Source organism: Ranitomeya imitator, chromosome 1 (genome assembly GCF_032444005.1).
Source record: "Ranitomeya imitator isolate aRanImi1 chromosome 1, aRanImi1.pri, whole genome shotgun sequence".
NCBI classification, from domain to species: Eukaryota; Metazoa; Chordata; class Amphibia; order Anura; family Dendrobatidae; genus Ranitomeya; species Ranitomeya imitator.
Genome location: NC_091282.1, coordinates 651,718,492 through 651,738,043, shown reverse-complemented (window position 1 = coordinate 651,738,043; position 19,552 = coordinate 651,718,492). Strand labels below are relative to the sequence as shown.

At 43.6% G+C, this 19,552-nt stretch overlaps 1 protein-coding gene across 1 annotated transcript in view; it reads right to left on the bottom strand.

Annotated features, from left to right (window-relative positions):
- Positions 1 to 728: 728 nt before the first annotated feature.
- MTMR11 (myotubularin related protein 11) overlaps positions 729 to 19,552 on the bottom strand; it is a 59,484-nt gene continuing 40,660 nt past the window's right edge. The window contains exons 16-17 of the mRNA XM_069728667.1: positions 13,075 to 13,344; positions 729 to 1,858 (exon numbers count right to left, since the gene is read on the bottom strand). Coding sequence (XP_069584768.1) covers positions 1,703 to 1,858; positions 13,075 to 13,344 — 426 coding nt within the window. The 3' untranslated portion in view covers positions 729 to 1,702. The remainder of the gene's footprint in view (positions 1,859 to 13,074; positions 13,345 to 19,552) is intronic.

Below are 19,552 nucleotides of genomic sequence, written 5' to 3'. Positions count from 1 at the left end.
TGTGGGGGCATCATACTGTGATAATGGGGGTAATGTACCATGGGGGCATCATACGGTGTGTGGGGAGAATGTACTGTGGGGGCATCATACTGTGTGTGGGGGGAATGTACCATGGGGGCATCATACCGTGTGTGTGTGGAAAGAATATACTGTGAGGGCATCATACTGTGTACGGATAGAATGTACTGTGGGGGCATCATGCTGTGTGTGTGTGGGAGGGGATATACCATGGGGGCATCATACTGTGTGTGTGGAGAGAATGTACCGTGAGGGCATCCTACTGTGTGCGGAGAGAATGTACTGTGGGGGCTACATACTGTGGGTGGTGGAATGTACTATCGTGGCATCATACTGTGTATGGGGAGAATGTACTGTGGGGGCATCATACTGTGTGTGTGGGGAGAATGTACTCTGGGGGCATCATACTGTGGGGGCATCATAGTGTGTGTGCGTGTGTGTGTAGAATGTACCGTGGGGGCTTCATACTGTGGGGAGTGGAATGTATTATCGTGGCATCATATTGTGTATGGGGAGAATGTACTGTGGGGGCATCATACCGTGGGGGAATGTACTATTGGTGCATCATAATGTGTGTGGGGGGATTGTAACTTGGGGACATTGTAATGTGTGTTTTGCTGGAAGCTAGAGACCTGCACCACGTTCCCTACTGGTCCTGGGGAAATGTCCTGCAGCTCAGTGGTCAGCCAGCAATCATTTAGTCAAGACTCTTTTCGATATAGTCATTGCCAAGAGACTTTATTATAAATAGTACATTGTTCGCTTTTACATCAGTACAAAAATATACACGTCCTCGGGCTGCGGTACGCGTCATCTCACAACATGGCGGTCAGCGTTTGTCATGCCCAGTGTCACAATGAGGGGGTTGGAGGGTATCCAAAGCTGGAGACCCCACTATTATGATGTCCATATGCTTAATAGGGTACATGTAGAGGGGTCATCTCCATCCTGGAAAATCAACAGGCTGCCATTGCAGTTAACTACAACGAGAACCCCCCATGACAGTGGCCATATTGGTTTAAAAATGTGGTGGATGACACAAAGTTTTCTATGTAGTCTAAAATAAAGAAAATAATATATTTCTCACAGAGAAAGGAATTCAGAGAGTCAATATAATGCAATGGGAGTCATTTCAATAAAAGAGGCGCAGATCTGTCCATGCAATGAAAAGGCCTCTGTTGCCCATAGCAACTAATCACAGCACAGCTTTCATCTGTGAAACTACTGTGGAAAACTGAAAGCTGCCCTGTGATTGGTTGTTAGGGGCAATGAAGACAGCAATGGTGACACTCTATTTTGCCAGCTGTGCTATATCTCCTTGTTTTTTGTGAGATTACACTGAATTTGCCACGTTATTACCTCAGAGCATCGTTCTGTCATAAAATGGCCGCCTCACAATGACAACCTAAAGCGAGCCAGCTGATAACTTGCCCTCTGTGTCTGGCAAGGGAGGGCTCTGGACCCTCATTGTAGTCATTACGTCCCTCCGATCAGACGTTTATCACCTATACTGCGGAGAAGACCCCGTAATGGATGTACAAATACAATGGAGCGGTAAGATTTTGCACCCAGATATGTCTGTTACTGGAAGAAACGGTCTAACACAATGAGATTTCTCCATTTTTCAGCCTTCCAGGTGTCTGCATGTCCTCTGAAGAAATAACGCCGTCCCGGGCGGCATCCGCTATCTGTGTGAGGAGGCAACACCATTAATGTTGGAGAGGACGGGGACGCTGTGTCCTTCACCCTGGTTGCTTTCCTGCAGGTTCTTCAGTCTGTCCTCAAGAATTCTCAGTTCCTCGGAAAGGCTGGCCACCGATGGCCGCCAGCTGTCACCCTGCTGCAGAGGAAACGGGGAAATTTATTAATGGCTACACAACAGGAGACAGTAGATTTTGTGTATCATTTTAGCGGCGCATGTGTAGCGTATAACAGTATTTTTTTGCAGCTTATTATGGTATTTTTTCAGCTATGTACAGCATATTATTGTATTTTTGGAGCGCATCTGCAGCATATTACGGTATTTTTTGCGTATTTTAACAGCGTATGTGTAGCGTATTACAGTATTTTTTTTCAGCATATTACAGTTGTTTTGCTGACTATCTGCAGGTTATTACAGTATATTTCTGCAGCTATGTACAGCATATTGTGGTATTTTTGAAAGCGCATCTGCAGTTTATTATGGGTATTTTCAGCATATCCCCAACATATTACAGTATTTATTTTTTGCAGTGTATGTACAGCATATTACAGTATGTTTTGCAGCATATTACGGTATTTTTTTCAGCTATGTACAGCATATTATTGTATTTTTGGAGCGTATCTGCAGCACATTACATTATTTTTTGCGTATTTTAGCAGCATATGTGTGGTGTATTACAGGGGTAAGGTTTCTCCCAGTGGAGAGCAACACACAAGCTCTGGCTTGTCAAGGTAAGGAGGCTTATTCACCATGCAATGCTCCTCTGGGAAATATAATATGCAAATTGCTTCTTCAGAGAAAAAGAGGACTTGAACTCTATAGCGCCACCTATTGGAAGTAGCGATCCTACAAGTCATATTGCAAGACTCCTTAAAGGGTTGATTCCAACAGGTGGCGCTATAGAGTTCAAGTCCTCTTTTTCTCTGAAGAGGCAATTTGCATAGTGTATTACAGTATTTTTTTGCAGCATATTACAGTAGTTTTGTTGACTATCTGCAGCTTATTACAGTATATTTCTACAGCTATGTACATAATATTATGGTATGTTTGAGAGTGTATCTGCAGTATATTATGGGTATTTTCAGCATATTCCCAACATACTGTATTACGGTATTTTTTGCAGCGCATGTACAGCATATTACAGTATTTTTTTGCAGCATATCTGCAGCTTATGATGGTAATTTTTGCAGCGTAACTACTGCATATTACAGTATTTTTTGCAGCATATCTGCAGCATATTATGGGACTTTTTGCAGCGTATTTGCAGCATATTATGGAATGTTTTGCAGCCAATAAACAGCATATTACAGTCTTTTTTTGCAGCATATCACAGTATTTTACAGAGTATCTGCAGTATATGACAGTATTTTTTGCAGCGTATCTACAGCATATGACAGTATTTTTCGCCGCTCATCGAAGTATTTTGCTGCTTACGACGGTATTTTGTACAGCGTACTACCATATACTAAAGTAGTTTTGCAGCGTTTCTACAGCACATTACAGTACTTTTGCAGCATATCAGCAGCATATGTTTATTGTCAATCTGCAGCATATTTTTTGCAGTGCATGTACAACATATTACGGTAGTTTTTGCAGTGTATGTACAGCATCTTACGGTATTTTTACAGCATATCTGCAGCTTATCCTTGTATTTTTTGCAGTTTATCTACAGCATATTACAATATTTTTGCAGTCTATCTACAGCATTAGTATTTTTGAAGCGTATTTTTCTTGCCAATCTACAACATATTACGGTAGTATTGCAGCGTATGTACAGCATATTACTGTAGTTTTGCAGAGTATGTACAGCATATTAAAGTAGTTTTGTAGCATATGTACAGTATATTACGATAGTTTTTCCAGCGTATGAGCAGCATATTATGGTATTTTTTGCAGCATAGCTGCAGCATATTTTACGTGCACTACAACAAAAGTTCAAACTACTTTAATATGCTGCAAATATGCTACAAAATATACTGTAATATGCTGCAAAAAACAGTTTTGCATGTAACTGGAAGAAAGTCAATGGCGGCAAAGTCACTTGCAGTCTGGGCTAGATTTTTTTGTTTTGGGGGAGAATACTTGGGGGATGTGCACACTATCAGTAAACGCTGCGGATTGGACGCTACATACTACTGCAGCATCCAACCCACAGCGTCCAGATGTTACAGCAGAGTGGATCGGACTTCAAGAAATCCAATACCCACTATGCATGCACAGACGCCTGCCTGACGCGAGTCTCCGCAAGATAAATTTCATCCATAGAATGAATCCGCACGGTTCAATTAAGGGTACGTTCACATTTGCGGTCTGCGCCGCAGCGTCGCCGCCGCAACAAAACGCATGCGTCGTGCGGCCCTATCTTTAACATTGGCGCCGCATGGGGCCGCATGTGCATGCGTTGTGTTGTGTTTTACGCCGCATGCGGCGTTAGGGCGCACCTGTCTGGGCGCGGCAACGCAACATGTTGGATTTTTTGTGCGGCGCCGACCTTTTAAAAAACGCATGCGTCGTGCGGCCCTATCTTTAACATTGGCGCCGCATGGGGCCGCATGTGCATGCGTTTTGCTGCGTTTTTGTTTGCGTTGTGCGTTGCGGCGACGACGCTGCGACGCACAACGCAAATGTGAACTTAGACTAACACAGAGGATTCACCTGTGTTCCATAGACGACAGCGCTCTGGACGCAGCGAACATGTGCTGCATCCAAAGCGCTGACAATTCCTGAAGTCTGCAGATAACCTTAGACGCGATCTTCACGTTGCTGTGAAGACTAAAAGTCGTGTTAAGAGGCAAAGTCAGTCCCTATGAGTCTTGAAAATCTTTGCATTTTTTTTTCTTTGTTTTTTTCTGCAGATTTTTCCATTATTTTGATTACCGGGCTGTGAGTTTGGCGCAGCTCGTGTGACCTCATCTATCAATGAGGAGCACCACGAGGTGGGGACGTCTCACTGCAGGACCCAGGCCTCTTCATTGTGTACCGCACACGTAGGCCGGAGAGTCTCCATCATTGTATTCTGCAGGAGCTGGTTTGTCACAGTCAGCTGGGGCCACACGGCCATTTTGGCAACAGCACAGCATAATGCAGGAAGAACGGGCTTTACTGCAACTGCGACAAACAAGTGGTGTAAAGTCAGAAACGGATGGATCTTGTGAGTCTCAGTTCAGCCCCATTCATCTGATGTGGCGGGCGGCATAGAACGATCTCTGGCTGCACAACCTGTTTCATGGCCAAAGTCGCCCCTCTTGTAAGACTGTTATCCTACACGGAAAACTCGCGCTTATCATGCCAAGGTCGGTGCAGAAAATTTGACATAAACGTACGCTTTGTCTTCATTCTGAAGTTCATAAAAAAGAGGCATGTTGAGATTTAACCTGATTTCCAGATCTCGTTTTGTATGTGAGATAAATGGATGCCATTCTCAGTAAAAGCAGAAACATGGATGAAAATCGGATCATGCAGGCAGATGAAAAATGGTCTTTTTTTCTCATCCAGGTGTCCGGTTTTCTTGTTTTGTATACCATAAAGAAATGGAGCATTTTTTGGCAGCGTATCGGAGCAAATTCACATCCGGGTCCATTTTTACCATGAGCACAGCATTTGTTTTTTTTCATATGGAAATATTTTTTACATAGGCTATGTACCTGAGGAAGTGTACAGGATGTCCACGAAACGCGTAGTTTATAGCCCTGAATAAAGTATGTAACTCTTCTGAACTCTGTGATTCCCTTGCCTGGTTTTGGAGGAGCGCGGAATTGTCGGCATCTTGAATATCCTATCCAGAATTTCTTGAAGAGCATTCGCGGCTTTGGTATCATCTGCAGCCCTCCTATCTACTTACTATATGTGTTGTGCATACTCACAATGTATAAAGACGAGAATTTTAGGCAGCACGGTGGCGCAGTGGTTAGCACAGCAGCCTTGCAGCGCTGGGGTCCTGGGTTCTAATCCCACCCAGGACAACATCTGCAAAGAGTTTGTATGTTCTCTCCGTGTTTGCGTGGGTTTCCTCCGGGCACTCCGGTTTCCTCCCACATTCCAAAGACATACTGATAGGAATTTTAGATTGTGAGCCCAATCGGGGACAGTGATGATAATGTGTGCAAACTGTAAAGCGCTGCGGAATATGTTAGCGCTATATAAAAATAAAGATTATTATTATTATATTATTATTTTACCTTACAGTAAACTGATTGTTATTTTGGTAACTGCGCTATTGCGCCAGTCTCTTTACCCTTTCTAGTATATTTATATGGATCATATGAGGTGACCGCTAATAATCAGGTTTGATGTGTGTAACCTCTACCATGGTGCCTCCTGTACTCGCACATTGCTGTTCACCTCATGTCCCAGCAGGGGGCCTTGGATTTCTGTGCTGGAGCCGCTGTGTGGTGAAGGATTAAAGTTATCGGTAGATATGTGACAATAGCAAGAGACGTCTCTCACACAGCCAAACCAGATCTCACATTTTGCACTGACGAGGGGCAGTAACCCAAAACACAATGTCTAGAAATGGAGATTCTGGTTTTGGCTTTTATTCTAAGTCATGTGTGGCAAGGCTCGTTAAAGGGTTGACATTGACTTTTAAGCCAGGGTCACACTAGACCGTAATACGGACGAGTGCAATGCGATAAAAAAAATCGCATTGCGCTTGTCCCAATGATAATCTATGGGGCAGCTCCCATCATCCGATATTTTCTCGCACGTATTCCGGATCCGAGTGAAATCGCAGCATGCTGCGATTGTCAGCATATCTCGGCCGAGAATCGCCAATGAAAGTCTATGGGGGCCACAAAAATACGGATTACACACGGACCAGCAGTGTGACTTGCGAGAAATACGCAGCGGTGTTCTATGGAAAAGCCGGCAATTCAGTGCGGTGTACAATAATATCACACTGACAGATTAGAATAGAATAGCTAAAATAAATGTCTACACATAGTATAGGGGTATATATATATATATATATATATATATATATATAGCCAGTAATTCAATTGCCGGCTTTTGCTATCTCCTTCCCAAACCCGACATGATATGAGACATGGTTTACATACAGTAAACCATCTCATATACCTTTTTTTTTGCATATTCCACGCTACTAATGTTAGTAGTGTAGTTCAAGGAGAAAAGACTGAGCATTGATGAACAATTTAAATAAGCTTTATTCCAAAACCAATAAAATAACATTAAGTTTCATATCAAATATCATAGGGTAATATGAACAAAGATGAATACTTGAAATATGCTGAAAAGTAGCCCCCATACCCCTACTCCCCTGAACCCATACCCACCCCCCCAAAAAACCGAGGGAGGAAAAAAGGTTGAAGCACCAAATCCTGGTAGAAATGTAGATATAGACACAAATGTGTCTACCCTGGGAAAAACCTGGCCCCATAAACTACGTAATAATATTAATTAGGACATCATAATGGTACCAAAAGCCATGTAAATTAACATAGGAACAGTAACAGGGCTAATCAGGTCCACAGGTAGATAGGAACACCAGTGTGCCTCAACCTAAGAAGTAGGCGCCCATGCACACAAAAGTGCCACCCAAGCTGCAGCTATATAAAAATAACAAAAGTCATAGTGACCAGCATGGGAACACAGGCTTACCTAATAACAGGGCAGGGTGGAGAGACAGTCAGGAGGTGGTCCCCAACGCGCGTTTCTTGGCCAAAAAACGCCGCTTCCCCTTGAGGGAAGCTTCCCCCTCCCTCGGTTTTTTTTTGGGGGGGTATGAAACTTAATGTTATTTTATTGGTTTTGGAATAAAGCTTATTTAAATTGTTCATCAATGCTCAGTCTTTTCTCCTTGAACTATGATATGTTTTGAGCGGATTTAGTGAGTCCGGGGTTTACTGGCGGGACTCTCGCCGGGACCCGTTATCTCACACTATGCATTTGGGATCCCTGTTCTTAATGTTAGTAGTGTGTATGTGCAAAATTTGGGCTCTCTAGCTATTAATTTAAAGGGTTAAATTGCGGAAAAAATTGGCGTGGGCTCCCGCGCAATTTTCTCCGCCAGAATGGTAAAGCCAGTGACTGAGGGCAGATATTAATAGCCTAGAGAGGGTCCATGGTTATTGCTCCCCCCCCTGGCAAAAAACATCTGCCCCCAGCCACCCCAGAAAAGGCACATCTGGAAGATGCGCCTATTCTGGCACTTGGCCATTCTCTTCCCATTCCCGTGTAGCGGTGGGATATGGGGTAATGAAGGGTTAATGTCACCTTGCTATTGTAAGGTGACATTAAGCCAGATTAATAATGGAGAGACGTCAATTATGACATCTATCCATTATTAATCCAATTGTCAGAAATGGTTAAAAAACACACACACACACATTATTACAAAGTCTTTTAATGAAATAAAAACACAGGTTGTTGGAATAGTTTATTAGACTGGTAATCCACCTGAAGACCCTCGCTCTGTAAAAAAAGGTAAAATAAAAAAACAACAATATCCCATACCTTCTGATGTTCAGTCTCGTCCCACGCTGTAAATCCATCTGAAGGGGTTTACTAATTTTACAGGCAGGAGCTCTGCTATAATGCAGCTGTGCTCATGCCAGTAAAACCCCAGCAAATTAATGGAAAGTAGGTCAATGACCTGTAGTTACCTTCAGTTGCGGTGAGGCGCTCTCTGCTGGATGTCCTCATATGAACTTGAGCCTAGGAAAATATTCTGAAAAGTTCCCAGGCTCGAGTTCATATGAGGACAGATTTACAGCGTGGGACGAGACTGATCATCGGAAGGTATGGGATATTGTTGCTTTTTTATTTTTCCTTTTTTACAGAGCGAGGGTCTTCAGGTGGATTAAGAGTCTAATAAACTATTCCAACAACCTGTGTTTTTATTTCATTAAAAGACTTTGTAATAATGTGTGTTTGTGTGTGCGTGTTTCTTAACCATTTCAGACAATTGGATTAATAATGGATAGGTGTCATAATTGACGTCTCTCCATTATTAATCTGGCTTAATGTCACCTTACAATAGCAAGGTGACATTAACCCTTCATTACCCCATATCCCACCTCTACACGGGAATGGGAAGAGAGTGGCCAAGTGCCAGAATAGGCGCATATTTAACCCTTAAAATTAATAGCTACAGCGCCCAAATTTTGCACATACACACTACTAACAGTAGTGTGGAATATGCAAAAAAAAAAAGGATATGAGATGGTTTACTGTATGTAAACCATGACTCATATCATGTCGGGTTTGGGAAGGAAATAGCAAAAGCCGGCAAATGAATTACCGGCTTTTAAGCTATCTGGCGCTGTATGATATATTAATATATACAGTGGGGCAAAAAAGTATTTAGTCAGTCAGCAATAGTGCAAGTTCCACCACTTAAAAAGATGAGAGGCGTCTGTAATTTACATCATAGGTAGACCTCAACTATGGGAGACAAACTGAGAAAAAAAAATCCAGAAAATCACATTGTCTGTTTTTTTAGCAATTTATTTGCATATTATGGTGGAAAATAAGTATTTGGTCAGAAACAAACAATCAAGATTTCTGGCTCTCACAGACCTGTAACTTCTTCTTTAAGAGTCTCATCTTTCCTCCACTCATTACCTGTAGTAATGGCACCTGTTTAAACTTGTTATCACTATAAAAAGACACCTGTGCACACCCTCAAACAGTCTGACTCCAAACTCCACTATGGTGAAGACCAAAGAGCTGTCAAAGGACACCAGAAACAAAATTGTAGCCCTGCACCAGGCTGGGAAGACTGAATCTGCAATAGCCAACCAGCTTGGAGTGAAGAAATCAACAGTGGGAGCAATAATTAGAAAATGGAAGACATACAAGACCACTGATAATCTCCCTCGATCTGGGGCTCCACGCAAAATCCCACCCCGTGGGGTCAGAATGATCACAAGAACGGTGAGCAAAAATCCCAGAACCACGCAGGGGGACCTAGTGAATGAACTGCAGAGAGCTGGGACCAATGTAACAAGGCCTACCATAAGTAACACACTATGCCACCATGGACTCAGATCCTGCAGTGCCAGACGTGTCCCACTGCTTAAGCCAGTACATGTCCGGGCCCGTCTGAAGTTTGCTAGAGAGCATTTGGATGATCCAGAGGAGTTTTGGGAGAATGTCCTATGGTCTGATGAAACCAAACTGGAACTGTTTGGTAGAAACACAACTTGTCGTGTTTGGAGGAAAAAGAATACTGAGTTGCATCCATCAAACACCATACCTACTGTAAAGCATGGTGGTGGAAACATCATGCTTTGGGGCTGTTTCTCTGCAAAGGGGCCAGGACGACTGATCCGGGTACATGAAAGAATGAATGGGGCCATGTATCGTGAGATTTTGAGTGCAAACCTTCTTCCATCAGCAAGGGCATTGAAGATGAAACGTGGCTGGGTCTTTCAACATGACAATGATCCAAAGCACACCACCAGGGCAACGAAGGAGTGGCTTCGTAAGAAGCATTTCAAGGTCCTGGAGTGGCCTAGCCAGTCTCCAGATCTCAACCCTATAGAAAACTTTTGGAGGGAGTTGAAAGTCCGTGTTGCCAAGCGAAAAGCCAAAAACATCACTGCTCTAGAGGAGATCTGCATGGAGGAATGGGCCAACATACCAACAACAGTGTGTGGCAACCTTGTGAAGACTTACAGAAAACGATTGACCTCTGTCATTGCCAACAAAGGATATATTACAAAGTATTGAGATGAAATTTTGTTTCTGACCAAATACTTATTTTCCACCATAATATGCAAATAAATTGTTAAAAAAACAGACAATGTGATTTTCTGGATTTTTTTTCTCAGTTTGTCTCCCATAGTTCAGGTCTACCTATGATGTAAATTACAGACGCCTCTCATCTTTTTAAGTGGTGGAACATGCACTATTGCTGACTGACTAAATACTTTTTTGCCCCACTGTATATATGTGTCTCACTGACATATATAGATAGATAGATAGACAGTATTTATGTTTTTACGATTTTTTGAGAACATGGATCCATTGTATGTCCGTATGTCGGTTTTGCAAGCCTGCGTGAAAGTCTCGCCATACGGATGCCATACGGATGTCACACGGATGTCAAATGGAAAAACGCATCCTCGCAGTGCACACGGATCACTGTTTTGTTAACATTTGTGCGATTCTCGTCCGTGAAAAACGGACCGATTTTTAATACATTGTGTGTGTCCCCGGCCTTAGGATTGCTACTTCCTATAGGTAGCGCTAGAGTTCTAGTCCTCTTCCTCACAAGAGACAAAACCCTACGAGGGGGGGAGGGGGGTTGGAACGTCCAATAAATTTATGTCATGGGTTTGGAGTAAAGGAGAAAAGAAGAGGAGAAAAATAGTACAGAGCGAAGGCTTGTTGGGTGTGTTTCTACGCACGTTTATTAACAACTAGATGGCAGCCCGATTCTAAAGAATCGGGAGTCTAGAATCCATATATACTTTATTTATTCAAATGTAAGAATAATACAATTAATAAATAATAGTAAGAAAGAACAAAAAATGGCTGCACTCACCAGCTCTTGACAATTATTGTTATTTAAGGTACAGTTACACAGGATCCATGAACATGCTTATGAGGGGAGGGATGAAAGACATCAGACGACAACTTTGCGTGTTTGAATGCAGATATTAATAAATAGGCAGTTTATATTGCAGAGAAATTGCTGGGCAATAATGGACAATGTCCTTACGTGGCAAATAATAGAGCAATATACCCAATGTGGCAAAGAAGAGGTTAATAAACGGCAGTCTCTCAGTATAACAGTCAGTGAATAATAGGCAGTATATGGAGAAAACACCAAACAAAAGTTCAAAATTGGTGTGAAAATGTCACTGAACCACTTCACAACTAAATATATATAGTTTTGGTAAATGGTATTATCATTTTTTTGACGAAATTCGGCAGGAGCTTGAAGAGCAACGTCACTGGGCCCGCCTCCACGCAGTAGAAACTTGCTGTGAGGTAAAAATTCAAAAATCACACCAAGATGGCGGGCGGAGTGTGTCACAGTACGGCACGTTTCTGATTGGTCGCTCGCAGCAGGCGGCAACCAATCAGACACTGGACACTGTTGACGTCACTTATCTCCGGACATTAGCTCCGGACATTAGCTCCGGACATTAGCTCCGGACATTATCTCCGCACATTAGCTCCGGACATTAGCTCCGGACATTAGCTCCGGACAAAGCCACGGAAGTTGGCACAAATTGCAGGAAGTAGTATTCTAGGCAATTAATCTCCGGACATTAGCTCCGGACATTAGCTCTGGACATTAGCTCCGGACATTAGCTCCGGACAAAGCCACGGAAGTTGGCACAAATTGCAGGAAGTAGTATGCTAGGCAATTATATATTAGATTCTTTTAAGTGATCATGTCAATTCTTTTGACGAGCAAATCGCAGCAAAACATATGTTTTTGATGAGATTTATGCATCAAAACTACACACAAAAAAATCCCACCCCATAGTATCAAAAGTGTGTCAAAGCAGCATGTTACAGAAACTGAGTCAAAAAAGTGTGTCTGTAAGGCCTCTTTCACACTTCAGTCTTTTGGCGTCAGTTTGAAAAAGCCATTTTCGTCAAATAGCGGATCCGCCATTTTTATTTGGCAGATCCGCTTTTTTCCCAGACTTGCATTAGTAACGGATTGTGGCGGATGGTCGTCCGTTCCATCCGCCATGTTACGGATCCGTCGAAATTTGGTGGACGTCGTCTAGACATTGACGGACATTGCAACGTTTTTTGTCTGCGTTGAAATGGTGGTTCGCGTCCGCCATTTCCTAGAATGGCCGCCTATGGGAGACGGATCCGTCGTGTCATTTGGCGGATCCGTCGCCCCAATCCGCTTTTTCAATTGAACATGCTCCAAAAAGTAGATACTTTTCCCAGGTACACGGATGCGTCAAAAAAACGGATCCGTTACAACCGTTCTCTCAACAATTTTGACGGATCCGTCAAGATGTCAGAGCAGACTGACGCCAAACAACTGAAGTGTGAAAGAAGCCTAAGAAACGTCAGGACATGTTCACACAGAGTTTTCCGACAAGGCTAAAAAAGTCCACATAAAAAAAAAAATTGCTACTAAAAGACAATTTTTTTTTTAGTGCAGATTTTGACTCTCATAATGTGGAAATTACTGTGCCTGAACATCTGGTTCTTGCCTGTGAATGAGGCCGGGGCAGGTGCAGAAGATGGACAACATGTAAGCATACCCTAATGCTGACAGTCCACAGCGCAGATGTTCCCACAAAGCATAAAGTGCCCGATTCATTATTGCAATTGCATATATTTTTGCTTTAAAAAGACACAAAAAGATAGAAAGAACATTGAGTTTTTTACAACAATTTTTTTTTTACCTGAACTTCTGTGGCACATCGCAAGTAACACCGATTCCAGAGCCGAACCCAGGGCCCAGCACACAAGGGAAGTAGAAGGTCTGCTGTGGGATGCTCTGAGGACACATTGCTCCTGAATAGTTTCTCTTCCTCCAGTAAGCTTTCTAATGACTGGGAGCGGCGCCCCCCTCTCTTTGACACTGTGATGCTTTTCCTTGGGAAGAACGGAGACTGTAACACGAGCGCACCTTTGGAGAGGAGATACATGCTGCAGGGGTCGGTCCCTTCCAACTTAAAGAAGGAGAGAACGCAATACGTGAGTTGGTGGAAAAGTCAGGTACCTGAAAAGTGAAGTGGATATCCCACAAAAACAATTATAACCTATCCCCAAGATGGTGGAGTGATCACTGGGACCCCAACCCAGGGCTCCGTAGTCGGGTAAGCAAAATATCAGACTACAATTCCTCAATTTCACTGACTCTGACTCCAAAGCACTGGTCATGACTGAGCATAAGTACATAAAGTGCAGCAAAGATTCATCTCAGCTAAAAGCTCAGATCTTTAAATCAGGAACAGAACAGACATTTATAGGACATTTCATAACCTTTCCAAATTCTTAAGGAAAAAAAATGTACAGCACATCCTGCATTGTAACATAGTAACATAGCAAGGCCTAAAAAAGACATTTGTCCATCCAGTTCAGCCTATATTCCGTCAGAATGAATCCCCAGATCTACATCCTTCTAATGAACCTAATAACTGTAAGATACAATATTGTTCCGCTCCAGGAAAACATCCAGGCATCTCTTGAACCCCTCAACTGAGTTCATCATCACCACCTCCTCAGGCAAGGAATTCCAGATTCTCACTGCCCTAACAGTAAAGAGTCCTCTTCTATGTTGGTGGACAAACCTTCCCTCCTCCAGATGCAGAGAATGCCCCCTTGTGACCATTATCTTCTTTGGTTTAAACAGATCCTCGGAGAGATATTTGTATAGTCCCCTTATATACTTACTAGATGGAGGCCCGATGCTATCGCATCGGGAGGGCGGTAATCTCACGATGGGGGCAGGCATGCGTCGCTGTTGTTGCCTAATGGCATCCTGTGATAATCTAATGACTTTTGCATCAGGGGACTCATGTGCTTGACACCTACGCTTACATGCATCGTTTTTGTCCCAGCGATGCTGTTGCTGTTTAAGGCCATGTTCACACAGTGCGTTTTTTACCGCGGAACCGCGGCGGTTTTGCCGCTGCGGTTCCGCAGCTGTTTTCCATGCAGGGTACAGTACACTGTACCCTATGGAAAACAGGACACACTGTGCACATGGTCCGGAAATTGTAAAAAAAAAGACGCGCTGAATAGCTCCCGGAAAAAAGAAGGAGCATGTCAATTCTTTTTCCGGAGCCGCAGCGGTTCTGCACCCATAGACCTCCATTGTGAGGTCCAAACCGCAGTAAAACCCGCAGATCAAAAATATATCTGCGGGTTTTACTGCGGTTTGATGTGCAGAACCGCTGCAGCAGGAAGTGCGGGGAGCGGGCGGAAGTGTGTGGGCGGAGTGTGGCTGCCCCCCCCGTGTTCCGATCCCGCCCCCCGTGCTCCGATGCCCCCCCCCAGTGCTCCGATGCCCCCCCCCCAGTGCTCTGATGCCCCCCCCGTGCCCTAATCTCCCCCCCTTATACTCACCCGGCGTCCCGGTGTCCGTCCGGCCGTCTTCTCCCTGGGCGCCGCCATCTTGCAAAATGGCGGGCGCATGCGCAGTGCGCCCGCCGAATCTGCCGGCCGGCAGATTCGTTCCAAAGTGCATTTTGATCACTGAGATATAACCTATCTCAGTGATCAAAATAAAAAAATAGTAAATGACACCCCCCCCCCCTTTGTCACCCCCATAGGTAGGGACAATAAAAAAAAATAAAGAATTTTTTTTTTTTTTTTTTTCACTAAGGTTAGAATAGGGGTAGGGGTAGGGTTAGGGGTAGGGTTAGGGTTAGGGTTAGGGTTAGGGTTAGGGGTAGGGTTAGGGGTAGGGTTAGGGTTAGGGGTAGGGTTAGGGGTAGGGTTAGGGGTAGGGTTAGGGGTAGGGTTAGGGGTAGGGTTAGGGTTAGGGTTAGGGGTAGGGTTAGGGGTAGGGGTAGGGTTAGGGTATTTTCAGCCATTTTAACCCTAAAAAAATTCCTAGAAAACACACAGACTCTGGCTAGAAAACTGCATCAAAAAAACGCATCAAAAAACGCATCAAAAAACGCATCAAAAACGGACCAAAAAAGGACCAAAAAAAGGACCTGCGTTTTCTGCCAAGAGCTGCAGTTTTTTAAAAAACAGTCAGGAAAAAAAAAGGATGGAAATCCTGAACGTGTGAACATACCCTAAGAGTCTCATTTTCCCTTTGTTGCCTTCAACGTTGTGCCTTTGCTGCTTTCCTTTCATTGTCATTGGCGTACTTTTTAGGAGGAGCCATGTTGGCGTTGATATTTGCTTTTTAAAGGGGTTTTCCCACTAACAAAATTTCATTTTAAAAATTGTCTGTGTCTGACCGTGTACCGCATATACCACTGTTCCTGGCCAGGGGATGAAGCAAAAGACAATACTGAAATTACAGCAGGAGATTGCAGAGGATACATTTTGTGAGGTAAAAAAATTTTTAAAAACAGTCAGTGAAATATTTTACCTCACAAAATGAATCCACTGTGATCCCCTGCTGTAATGTCAGTATTGTCTTTTGCTTCCTCCCCTGCCCTGGAGATGTGGTATGCTCCGTACACGGTCAGACACAGACAATTTTTTAAAATGTACTTTCGTTCATGGGAAAACTCCTTTAATGTGACCGGCTTCCTCTGTCTGTAGACATGTTGCACATCTGCCACCGGGATCAGCCCAATGATTAACTGCACCTGCACGTAATTCGCGCAAGTGCAGTAAATCAGAACGCTGCCATCTTTGTGCAGATAGCGGCGCTCACATTAAAACTGAGTATGCGCTCCTCCTGTACAAAGATGGCGGCAGTTAGTGAATCATTCGGCTGATAACGGCGGCGGCGTGTTCGCGACGATGTTCCGCTGGTGGTACCGTGCAAGAGGCTGCATGAGAGTGTGAATGTGAGAGAGTCTGAGAGTGTGAATGTGTGTGGTACATACGGTGTATAGAGTGTGTGTGTGTGTGTGTGGTGCGACGGTGTTCCGCTGGAGGTACCGCGCAATAGGTTGGTACCAGCAGCAGTTTCCATATCAAGACACCCATCACTTGAGTGTCCCAATATGGCGGTCGGTGAACTTCCTCCTCTTGGAATTCTGGGATACGGTAACAACTGGACAGAACAGGAAATTAAAACATTACAAGGCAATTATATAAATAGATACATGGTTATTAGATCACCCCTCAGTCGTCTTTTTTCTAGACTAAATAATCCTAATTTTGCTAATCTCTCTGGATATTTTAGTTCCCCCATCCCTTTTATTAATTTTGTGGTCCTCCTTTGTACTCACTCTAGTTCCATTATATCCTTCCTGAGCACCGGTGCCCAAAACTGTACACAGTACTCCATGTGCGGTCTAACCAGAGATTTGTACAGAGGCAGTATAATGCTCTCATCATGTGTATCCAGACCTCTTTTAATGCACCCCATGGTCCTGTTTGCCTTAAAAGCCGCTGCCTGGCACAGGCTGCTCCAGGTAAGTTTATCATTAACTAGGATCCCCAATTCCTTCTCCATGTTAGATTTATCCAGTGGTTTCCCATTCAGTGTGTAATGGTGATATTGATTCCTTCTTCCCATGTGTATAACCTTACATTTATCATTGTTAAACCGCATCTGCCACCTTTCGGCCCAAGTTTCCAACTTATCCAGATCCATCTGTAGCAGAATACTATCTTCTCTTGTATTGACTGCTTTACATAGTTTTGTATCAGCTGCAAATATCGATATTTTACTGTATAAACCTTCTACCAGATCGTTAATACATATGTGGAAGAGAATAGGTCTGGTCACAGCAACCCAGTTAGAGTATATCTATATATATAATTGTCTAAGGGGTAGTTCCGTCTTTCTGTCTGCGACTTCTGTCACGCAAATCCTGCGTCGCTGATTGGTCTCGCCAGCTGCCTGTCCTGGCTGCCGCGACCAATCAGCGATGGGCATAGTCCTGCCGAGAATTAGTCCTTCCCTACTCCCGTCCAGTCAGTGCCCACACAGGGTTAATGACAGCTTTAACGGACCGCGTTATGCCGCGGGTAATGCACTCCATTAACGCCGCTATTAACCCTGTGTGACCAACCTTTTACTATTGATGCTGCCTATGCAGCATCAAAAGTAAAAAGATCTAATGTTAAAAATAATAAAAAAACAAAAAACCTGCTATTCTCACCTTCCGTCGTCCACCGAGCCACACACGCCTGTCGCCGGCTTCTGTTCCCAGAGATGCATTGCGAAATTACCCAGAAGACTTAGCGGTCTCGCGAGAACGCTACGTCATCTGGGTAATTTCGCAATGCATCCTGGGAACGGAAGCTGGTGGCAGCCATGGGCGCATGGACACAGCTTTGCTGGACCCCGGTTGGTGAGTATATAACTATTTTTTATTTTAATTATTTTTGTTAACAGGGATATGGTGCCACACTGCTGTATACTACATGGGCTGCGTTATATACTGCATGGCTGCTATATACTACGTGGGCAGTGTTATATACTATGTGGGCAATGTTATTGGCTGCGTGGCTGCGTGGCCTGTATTAAGACATCGGGTATTCAAAAATATGTTGTGGCCTGTGCTATATACTATGTGGCTGCTATATACATACATACATATTCTAGAATACCCGATGCGTTAGAATCGGGCCACCATCTACTACCATTTATAACCACCCTCTGCTTTCTATCACTAAACCAGTTATTTACCCATTTACACACATTTTCCCCCAAACCCAGCATTCTCATTTTGTGTACCAACCTCTTGAGTGGCACGGTATCAAACGCTTTGGAGAAATCAAGATATACCTTTTACTACTGTATTCAATTTATTAGACATTTTAGAAGTCAGAGTCGGTCCATTTTACACCAACTCAGACTCCACCAAAATGGACACAGACTCCGACTCCACAGCCCAAACCCTACATAATAATATATAGGAGGGCCAGAGCCTCTCTACCTGAGGAGTTTGAAAGTAGTGGTGGTCCTACAGTGGGATGTAAAAGTTTGGGCACCCCTGGTCAAAATTACTATTATTGTGAAAAGTTAAGCAATTTGAAGATTAAATGATCTCTAAAGGGTTAAAGATGACACATTTCCTTTGTATTTTAGGCAAAAAAAAAAATTATATATATACAGTGGGGCAAAAAAGTATTTAGTCAGTCAGCAATAGTGCAAGTTCCACCACTTAAAAAGATGAGAGGCGTCTGTAATTTACATCATAGGTAGACCTCAACTATGGGAGACAAACTGAGAAAAAAAAATCCAGAAAATCACATTGTCTGTTTTTTTATCATTTTATTTGCATATTATGGTGGAAAATAAGTATTTGGTCAGAAACAAAATTTCATCTCAATACTTTGTAATATATCCTTTGTTGGTAATGACAGAAGTCAAACGTTTTCTGTAAGTCTTCACAAGGTTGCCACACACTGTTGTTGGTATGTTGGCCCATTCCTCCATGCAGATCTCCTCTAGAGCAGTGATGTTTTTGGCTTTTCGCTTGGCAACACGGACTTTCAACTCCCTCCAAAGGTTTTCTATAGGGTTGAGATCTGGAGACTGGCTAGGCCACTCCAGGACCTTGAAATGCTTCTTACGAAGCCACTCCTTCGTTGCCCTGGCGGTGTGCTTTGGATCATTGTCATGTTGAAAGACCCAGCCACGTTTCATCTTCAATGCCCTTGCTGATGGAAGGAGGTTTGCACTCAAAATCTCATGATACATGGCCCCATTCATTCTTTCATGTACCCGGATCAGTCGTCCTGGCCCCTTTGCAGAGAAACAGCCCCAAAGCATGATGTTTCCACCACCATGCTTTACAGTAGGTATGGTGTTTGATGTATGCAACTCAGTATTCTTTTTCCTCCAAACACGACAAGTTGTGTTTCTACCAAACAGTTCCAGTTTGGTTTCATCAGACCATAGGACATTCTCCCAAAACTCCTCTGGATCATCCAAATGCTCTCTAGCAAACTTCAGACGGGCCCGGACATGTACTGGCTTAAGCAGTGGGACACGTCTGGCACTGCAGGATCTGAGTCCATGGTGGCGTAGTGTGTTACTTATGGTAGGCCTTGTTACATTGGTCCCAGCTCTCTGCAGTTCATTCACTAGGTCCCCCCGCGTGGTTCTGGGATTTTTGCTCACCGTTCTTGTGATCATTCTGACCCCACGGGGTGGGATTTTGCGTGGAGCCCCAGATCGAGGGAGATTATCAGTGGTCTTGTATGTCTTCCATTTTCTAATTATTGCTCCCACTGTTGATTTCTTCACTCCAAGCTGGTTGGCTATTGCAGATTCAGTCTTCCCAG